We start from the raw sequence: 9,913 nt of genomic DNA, 5'->3' as shown, positions 1-9,913 counted from the left end.
AGTTAGCTCGAATGAGGGGCGCATTGACACCAATAGATGGTGTATTTTATAATCCTTTAAAACGTGTGATTCCGTAAAAATATACTATAAAACTACTGTAAATCATGAAAAAGACAATTTTATTTATATGTTTTGAAACATTCGAATACCTGATTTGACAAAGGTGTACTGAATTAGAGCGTTCAAAAAAGTGGACAAACCATTATCCTATTTTCGACTGGACAAAATCATTTACCTCATTCTCTCGACGGTTGTCTTCTAAAATTGCTCATGGATACCCTCCGCCATTGGGTGAATTTGCGACGTTATGTCAACTTGGCATATATAAAATTCCAATTCGATAAACCAACGAAGCTTGAATTATGTTTAATTTTTATTTTGCTTTTTTAAAAAAAATACTTATTAGTTATATGATCTCAATGTTCTTTGCTGAGATCTTTACGTTTGTATGCGAAAGTTGTTTGGATTCGTCGACGAGGATGCGATATCACTGATAGCATTTATCCTATCTTAACACTGACGAGCAGCGCTTATCACTGCCAGAGAGCATCTATTTACAGATTGATTATAACTACCATCAGAAGCAGGTGATGCTGCGATTAGTTTGCATCAGTAAGTGGCCCAAGTCTGGTCGTAATGTTTCCGATGGCATTTTGTACAATTTTACTGGGGCTGTTTTTTGCGGAACGAACATTCGCTTTCGATCGGTCGCTTTCAACAGCTCACTTGAAGCTACGGTTCGATCCACAAGATTGTACAATCACATTCGGGGAGTCCGTTAGCTTGAGCCTGTTGATTGAGTTTGTCTCGAATACTCTCGCATACTAGATAATATACAATGTAATTAAAACTTATTTCCCCAGCGGATCAACTATCACGAATGTATGCGTTCAATTCAATATCGATGGAAAAGAGTTCGTACAAGTGTCACCGAACGTCACATGGATAAATGCAAATCAAGACTTTAGCCGGAATAGTACACCACTGGAAGTCATTGGACTGCGTCCTGGAAGATTTATAGTCAAGCCCACTATTACTCCCGAGAATACCGTTGATGAACGAAGGTTATTCGTTCGGTTGAAGGTTGCCCTTTCAGAGCCGCTGATTTACATATCTTTATTGATTGGGTGGACATACACGGTCTGTTGGTGCAGTGGGTACTACCCGCAACTATTGTTAAACTATCGACGAAAAAGTGTGGTGGGCTTAAGCTTCGATTTTCTCCACATCAACATTATAGGTCACATTTCTTATGCTGTTTTCAATTCATATATGTATTGGGATAGTTACACTGAGGTGAGACCTGTTTGTTGGACTATCGAATGTCTCAACTGACCATTTGTTTCATAGGAGGAATACTTCAACCGCCACCCGTTCGGCTTGAATCCGGTGATCGGTAACGACGTGGGATTCGCCTTTCATGCATCGATCGCTACTGGCTACACGATTGTACAGTGTTACTGGTATGAAAATGGAGGCAACTCAGTGTCTTCTACTGCCAGAGGCATTATAGCCTTTCTTGTTATCACGATCATTGTATCGGGGGGCGCTGTGTTGATGGGATCTATCCATTGGTTGGACTTCCTGTACGTATTGAGCTACATCAAGCTGATCACCACGCTGGTCAAGTATTTTCCCCAGGCGTACATAAACTACAAAAGGCAAAGCACAGAAGGGTTTGCCATTATGAACAGGTTGCTTGACATCGCCGGGGGTTTGTTTGGAATATTGCAAATGGTCATTAATGCGTGGAATTTTGGTAAGCGTTCTGTTTGAAACATGTGTATTGATCATGGTGATGCAAACTCTTTTCGTTGATCAAGATGATTGGCAATCTATTTTGGGTGATCCAGTGAAATTTGGCCTGGGGGTATTCTCAATTTTGTTCGATTTGGTGTTCATTACGCAGCATTATGTTTTGTATCGGTGAGTTAGAAATTTGACTAAAATATTTGGGTAACTATCAATTAATATCGCGTTGCAGAAAACCAAAAAAGATGCAAACTCACAGTAAAGTTCGAAGAGATACTGCTTACCACGTAACCACGAATCAATGCGGCGAAATCTAGTGAACATCAAGTTATGATCTTTAATTATGTTGACTCATTTTAGTTCAAGCGAAATGTATTAATCTGAGTTCTATCGTTGCGATTTTTTCGACGGTATTGTATTCAATCTTATTCCTGAAAAACTTAGTTTAGGAAATATGACACGATGGAGTGGATTTTGCGCAAATTAGAACTTTGAAAGGAGAACATAAGTTTAAAAACTACAGTGGTAGACATTCGTTTAGCCGCACCCTATTTTTCCTCAATATTTTTAAAATAAGTCAATTCTTTCATAAAATTTGTTCATAAGAGACTATTATTGTTTATTTTTATCGAATTCATTCTAAAAAAAGTATAAATTCACTTTTTGTTTTCTGAGTAATTCAAATATGTGGAATCAGGGTGGACATTCGTTTAGCCGCATCCTAAAATTTCAATAAAAGAAAATTTGTGCGGCAAATTTCGAGTCCAATCGGTAGCTAATATTTAGTATGTCCACCTCCATTTCGGATCACTTTGAAAACTCGATTTGGCATCGAGTCAGACAGCTTGTGTTGCCATATTGATTATAGCTCAACACTCCTGAATTACTACTGCCTTGAGACTGGAAATGTTGTCAAATTGTCATCCGTTTGCATAGATCATCTCGGCCAAGATTCTCCATATGTTCTCTTTGGGATTGCAATCGACTGCAAGCAGGTCATTCAAGAAGCGAAATGTCCTTCTCGGCAAACCATGCCTTCGATTGCTTGGAAACGTGGATCTTTACATAATTCTGTTGAAAAAACGACATCCTCGGTAGCGTTATTCTCAATATGGCCAATCAAAACGTCCTTTAGTAAATGAAGGTACTTTTTCGGAGTTCATTCGGGTGAAAATGATACAAATGGGAAGCTTGCTGTGATAAGAATCGGCTCCCCACACTGTCAAACTTCCGCCCCCAATGTTTCACTTCGATCTCACGACATGCCGTTGACTTAAATTATACCAATAGCAACTGTAACAGTCCGGACCATTTAAATTGAATTTTTTTCGCCGGAAAATACAACATTTCTCCATTCTAGTTTCCATTCCATGTATAGCCGGGCGAAAATGAGATGGTTCTGCTTATGGGTGGCGGTCAGTTTCGGCTTCCCTTGAGGTTTCTTCCACATGATGTTTGGTGACTCATTCAAGATGCGCGCAATATGCCTCTTCGTTACTGGAACAACCGATTCTGCCTTATAGCGAATTCGTTTTTAAAACTGAGTCAGTGCCAAACTGACTCTGTAATAAAAAAACGTTTTCAGTTTCACGAATGCGGTGGTTTGTTGGTGTGCGTTATATAGGGTGAATGATCTTGGTTTGTCCGATTTGGAGTGTTTTTACGCAACTAGTACATGCAAGTCGATTTTTCTTCATGAAAATCACATATAATCGATACGAGTTTGGGTTTGTTGAAAATCCCCAAGTCTCTAGTTGCTAGTACTATCATAAGGTGTTCAAATTATTCAAATTTTTATGTTTTTTAACGATTTTCCTTAAAGAGGAATTATGATCATGGTTTGACCACCTCTGATCATGGTTTGCTCAAAAAATGATCATGATTTGTCCGGTTTTAGAAATCACCATTTTTGAATGAAAACATTTGAATTAACAAGTAGATGTTGCATTTATCATTGCTTGAGTTTACTGTCATCATATTGATCCATTCATAATTTAGGCTTCCTTCAGAATATTACCTTTTCTTGGGCATTTTAAAAGTGTTCATCTCAACACACTCAACACAGAGAAACTTTATTTCTGTTATCCGCGAAGGACACAATAAACAAACTGTATCGCGCCAAGCGGTTGCCATAGAAATCATGTGGACAAAATGACATCATTGAATTGGACAACTCATGATCAGAATTGAGTTCATGAAAATGCGTTTATTTAATGGTTTAGCTATGTAAATCTGATATAAATGGTGTGCAAGAATGATGTTTACAATATTTGTAAGTTTTATAATTCAGAAAAGTTCTGAATACGTGCGAAATAATTATCTGGTGATCGATCAAAAGTTTGCTCGAAAAAGGGGCGCATTGACACAAATAGAAGGTGTATTTTAATCCATTAAAACATGTGATTCCGTAAAAATATACTATAAAACTACTGTAAATCATGAAAAAGGCAATTTTATTTATATGTTTCGAAACATTCGAATACCTTATTTGACACATGAGCGCTGAATTTGAGCATTCAAAAAAGTGAAAAACCATGATCATATTTTCGACTGGACAAACCAAAATCATTTACCTTAGTCTGATTTGTTTATATTTGCTTCGGAGGTAAATTATTCTCTTTCAGATCAGAAGGGCCAAGTGCAGTGTAAAAATATAAAAGTTTGAATGAAAATTTTTACTTCATATTGTTTGATTACCTAACACATGTAGTTCTGACACTCACTTAACCATTTGTCGATGCATTTCCTGTTTATTCCACAAATAATTATATTATTCTGTGATATAGGGAAAAACCTCTTATTTCATCACATAAAATAAATATTCGATACGTTAAAGTAAATTTTCATTCATAATTTTGATTTTGAAAGCAGGTTTATTCCACCTGAATATCCATCATTATTTTTGCCTCCCAATGAAAGCACACGTAGCTTAATGCCGTCTACTCGAATATACTCTCCAAAATCAGAATCCGAACTGGATTACGATTCCAATAATACAAAAGCAAGAGCAGCAGGTTTTCCATTTTCATAGCCTTTATTTTTAGATTCTCCAAAACAATACTCGGAACTTGATAGTTCAGTATAGTTGTATTGGTGAACCCGAGTACCAACCCGTGAAACATCTCAGTGCGAAACTAACAGCTTTCGGGGCGAACTAGTGCGACACTGAGTGCGAAACTGAGTGAATAAAAAACGTTTTGACAGCAGTTAGTGCGGCACTGAGGTTGAAACTGAACAAAAACGAATTCGCTATTATGGTGAAGGTGGAAGCTAGCCACAAATGGCTGCCACAATGGCACTCATTTCTTTCATCTCCCTCCCTCACCCATCGCCCGTAAATCAATAATTTTGCGGAACAGAGTGTAGACAATGATCGTTTTCGCACACTTCCCATCAAGTAATATCAACCAAACTCTAATCGATTACTCACAAGATATTAAATTTTCATCTGCTTTCGCACCGTATAGTGAAGAACGTCGGAAAACTCGAGCAAGTGCTCTGAAAGTTAAATTTTCGTTTTTCAATCTTCTGCAATGGTTTTGTTTGTATTGGTGGAAGCATCGTTATTTTTTCGACACTGATGCCAAACAACATCATCGAAACAGCTATAAAAACCACTCAATAAAATGTTATTCCGGAGTCATAGCGTCCCATGTCATGAAAATCAATAGAATAAAATTGTGTTGATATCAATACAATTATTATTTTTACGTTTAATGGGTCTATAATGTAAGTTTTAGCAACTTTAACATTGGGTAAGAAAATTGTATTGCAGAGCTCGGAACACTGCCACGGCTGCCTATGCTTTCAAAAACAGTAAACGGAAAAGTATTAAATTCAATCTAAATGCCTCGGCCAACGAAGAGAAGAGTTAAGGCTTTCCAACGTGAATATGTGAAAACAATACGATCAACGAAGGAAAATATTAAGGAATTATCAACATCGAGTTACTATGCGGAAGAACTTGTTAATACCAAAAGTACCCCAATTCGCATGTATTATAAATTTGCTCATGTTACGCTCGCGTATAATCAGAATCATATGCAAATGCACCTTCTATATATATTTATATTTGCAATTGTTCATCGGAACATATCGTTCATACATTTTACTTTAGTATTGAATTGTTATTTGTTTTTTTTTTAAATGTATTCAAAGACTCGTGTCAATGAAGCGCCACACAGTCTGATAAGTGAATTGATCTATTTACGTGTGCTTTGCTCTTCTCTCACAAACACTATTACCCCATTTTTACACGAGGGTTTACCTATACTACTACAATGGCTAGCTTCCACCTTCACCTTAATGTATGAGCAGGACATCGTTTCCTGGTTGCTTCTGTCTTATTCGACCTTTAAGACGCAAAGAAACTTTGGTGTTCCCATTTGTTGGTCGTTATATCCCATATTCCTGGCAGTATTTAAAGAAATTCCGTACCACTTTCTCAGATCGATCAATTTTTGTTACGATCGAGCGATTAGAAAACTTTTGTTCACTGAATATCTTTATTATTTTCCGTCCCTCTTCCGTCAATAGAGTACCTTTCGCCATTCCTTTAAATTCTACGTAAATCACTAATCTGACCAACTTCTTACGTTGCACATCTAATATTTATCTTGTAAATTGAACATTTCCAAGTATTTTTTTCAAAAAACAGAAAGTGGGTTATATCTATGGTATAACCGCAATGGTGACGTAGGACTACGTCCAAGATTTTATGCATCCAATATTGGATACGAAAATATCCTACTGATGGGGAAGAATAATCTTCAGAAGCTATCCTGTTAATTGCGATTGATTGAAAAATCACAAAACCAAATGTATTTGGTCACAGTGTTACATGGATAGAAAACATTCAAATAAACTCTTTAACATGAATGTATTTTTAAATTCCCAGAGGAACTGGCAGATTATTTTCCGGACCTTTCTCGATGCTGAATGGCATCCACACGGAAAGAATTCCGCGCGTGTATGTGTGTGTGTAGCGGCTGCTTCGAGATCTTCCCGGGGAACCGTTTATGGCATCACTCTCCTCCTGATGGATACATGTATGGCCTAAGGTGCACAAACAGGCTCTTGGTGACACCGTTCATCAGCGCTTTCATGATAAACGAAGAGCTTCACCACAACAGCGAACTGAGTGGATTTCCGAGCGGCGCTCGCTTATATACCGATTGGTGATTTCAATAGCCTGTTTTGAAAACAATTTTAAGTTTTTGGATCAAAAAGTAACAAGTATAGAACGCGTAGACATTTTATCTTTCGAATGAAGTGTTTATCATACCATTTCGTTCAGTTGTTTAGGAGCTATTAACGTTCAAAATCTCGGTCTCCGGCGTAACGCTTTCTTTTTCGAAACTTTGATTTTACACCCCGGTATAGAAATGAAAGACGTAGTCCTACGTCAAAAAACGCGATTCTTTCGGTACACCCGTTCCACCGACAAACTGTTCACTTTTCTCTCCCGGGTCTACAACCTGAAGGAGCAGAGCACTACAGGAAACATTAGAAAAGGGACAAACACTTTGGGAGCGATTTAAACACGCGAAAACTTTTAATAATGACCAAAGCGTTTATTCTGTGGTGTCAATTACAAAGGAATGATGTGGAGTGAAGTAAGGTAATGTATTAGAAAGACTTTCAACTTTTGCAGATCATTCGTCTCTAGCTTTGAGAAAGGCCTTTGGAAAACTTTACTTTTCGACTCCTATTTCTTCACACTCCTTCATGTCTTGAGAAAGGCATTCGATCCCTCACCGTCCAGCTCGTCCAGCAAACGATGTTCACAAGTCGTTGTCCTCACGAAGAATGGATTTGGAGTGGGTAAGGGAATGGTTTTGCATTATAGAGACATTAAACGTTTACAGTTCATTCGTCTCTTGCCCTGAAAAGAGCCTGTGGTATTCGATTGTCTAATGAATAAATACTCAAGTATTACCGGGAAACAATAACTTATTTATTGCACGCTTATAAGACACGTTTATTCTCTTCTCTACGAATCGAAAATGTCAAACCTATCCTTTGTCAGGACAGTACTCAGGTACTCAGGCTCAGGGTTAACTACTGCAGCTGCCTTTATTTGTATCGTATCTAAGACAAGACGTGACAACTGGCTTCTTACTCTTCTTTCTGCATTTTCGTCGACCAAGTGCTAGATAACAGTAAAGCGGGATGTGAAGGTTGCCAAATGTTAAATTTCGGAAGATTATTTCCCATGAAAAACATGTGTTCTTCGTATCATGTATTTTCTAAGCTGCACCATTTTTTTGTATTAAGTTTTCATCCGAATGTCACATATTTTAAACAATAAGTACTTTCCTGTTATTTTGATATGCAAAAAATTAAAGAAAACTTGAAAACGTTGATTTGATAGTAGGAGTATGTGTTGAAATACATGAAATGAATTTATAGTTCATTTTATTTATCAAGAGATTGTGGGCCTTACCGTTTACGCTTCACGATGAAATCAAAATGAACTACACGCCATTAAATTTCGTTTCACGAGTTAAAGAAAATGATAGGTTTTCAGGTAGAATGAATCCTTTTCAAAAAGAAATTATGAATCAAAATTACCTTCTCCGTATCAAATTAGTGTTCAATGTGAATGGAAAACTTTGCTTTCTTCAGTTGGTAAAATGATCTTGTACAAAAATTGTATCTGAAGATAATTTTATGTTATAATGATAAGTTTTAGTGAGAATATCGGAAAGTGTATAGAAAATAGGTCAAGTTAGGGTAAGAAAGACGTGCTTCAAGTAAATAAATAACGCCAAGTAAAAATTTTCATTCAGATTTTAGCAATTAAAAAGTGCCTTCTGGCCGAGTAGTAAGACTTGTTAAAAACTAATTTCGTATCCAGATGTCGACACCGTATCGTTGTCATCGCGGATACACTTCATTTCGTTTTCACCGTGAAGTGTATACAGGAATAAGGCTTTATAATTCAACTTTGAAATCGTTCAAATACTAATAGTACTGAAATACATTCCCAAAATATAACATAGCGTTTATTCAAGTTTTTTTTAGGTATGTGTGCTTTACACGAAACACGAAAGAAGTACCTGGGACCGTGGATCATGTCGATGTTACCAATTCGCGATGACGGCGCAACGGTGTTAACATCTATAAATTTTGAGATATTCTGACCAAAACTTACCATTATAACATAAAATTATCTTTAGACATAAATTTTGTATGACATTTTTTCACCACTTGCAGGTAAAAGTGATTTTTATTTACATAGAGTACTAATTTGATTTGGGAAAAATAATTTTCATTCATAATTTTTATATTAAAAGTGTGTTCATTGGTTCTGCAAACCCATATTGTCATGCAAACTCCCCCAACTTGTAATATGAAGTTCAATGCCGTCAACGCGGATTTCAGTGAAAATCAGACCTGCGAGATAAACGTACATCGCAATCGACATTCACAATAGTCTACTGTCGGCTATCGCACTGATCGTACTAAAGGGTGTGTCACATCAAATTGCATCACGGAAAAAACGCTGTAGAAATTCGCCCAGTAGACCGATCCTTTTGAAAATTTTAGACAGTAAAATAAAAACTATTAAACAACTTTTGGCATTTTATTTTTATTCATACTTCGAGCCCAAGCCCGTATGCTCGCACCTTCCTCTTTACCCCGTCCATAAGGTTTTGTACAACGTCAGGTTGTAGTTTTTTTTGAACAGAAATCCATTTTCTCTTGAAGTCCGTCTCCGATTTGACAACTTTTGGGTTCTTCCGGAGGGCCTGCTTCATAATCGCCCAATATTTCTCTATTGGGGGAAGCTCCGGCGCGTTGGGCGGGTTCATTTCCTTTGGCACGAAGGTGACCCGGTTGGCTTCGTACCACTCCAACACGTCCTTTGAATAGTGGCACGAAGCGAGATCCGGCCAGAAGATGGTCGGGCCCTCGTGCTGCTTCAATAGTGGTAGTAAGCGCTTCTGTAGGCACTCCTTAAGGTAAACCTGCCCGTTTACCGTGCCGGTCATCACGAAGGGGGCGCTCCGCTTTCCGCAAGAGCAGATCGCTTGCCACACCATGTACTTTTCGGCAAACTTGGATAGTTTCTGCTTGGGAATCTCCTCCGGAACGCTGAATTTGTCCCCTGCGGAGAAGAACAACAGGCCCGGCAGCTGACGAAAGTCCGCTTTGA

General features: G+C 37.7%; 1 protein-coding gene across 3 annotated transcripts; it reads left to right on the top strand.

The window, feature by feature from the left end:
- Positions 1-619: 619 nt before the first annotated feature.
- LOC129763276 (cystinosin homolog) lies at positions 620-9,539 on the top strand. 3 transcript variants are annotated; one of them, XR_008740872.1, is made up of 6 exons: positions 620-800; positions 864-1,296; positions 1,351-1,759; positions 1,824-1,926; positions 1,985-2,162; positions 8,779-9,539. XR_008740872.1 is itself a non-coding variant. In XM_055762173.1 (5 exons), exons 1-5 carry the CDS (start codon positions 637-639, stop codon positions 2,067-2,069), a joined length of 1,194 nt encoding a protein of 397 aa, XP_055618148.1. In that variant the 5' UTR covers positions 620-636; the 3' UTR covers positions 2,070-6,438. The 3 variants fall into 3 exon arrangements, 2 of the variants coding, with proteins under 2 accessions (XP_055618148.1, XP_055618149.1); XM_055762173.1 differs by lacking the exon at positions 8,779-9,539 and having other exon boundaries at positions 1,985-6,438; XM_055762174.1 differs by lacking the exons at positions 1,824-1,926; positions 1,985-2,162 and having other exon boundaries at positions 8,779-9,538.
- Positions 9,540-9,913: the final 374 nt, after the last annotated feature.

Source organism: Toxorhynchites rutilus, chromosome 1 (assembly GCF_029784135.1).
Source record: "Toxorhynchites rutilus septentrionalis strain SRP chromosome 1, ASM2978413v1, whole genome shotgun sequence".
Classification (NCBI taxonomy): domain Eukaryota; kingdom Metazoa; phylum Arthropoda; class Insecta; order Diptera; family Culicidae; genus Toxorhynchites; species Toxorhynchites rutilus.
Note: the sequence above shows the minus strand (reverse complement) of the source record. Positions and strands in the feature narration are given on the sequence as shown.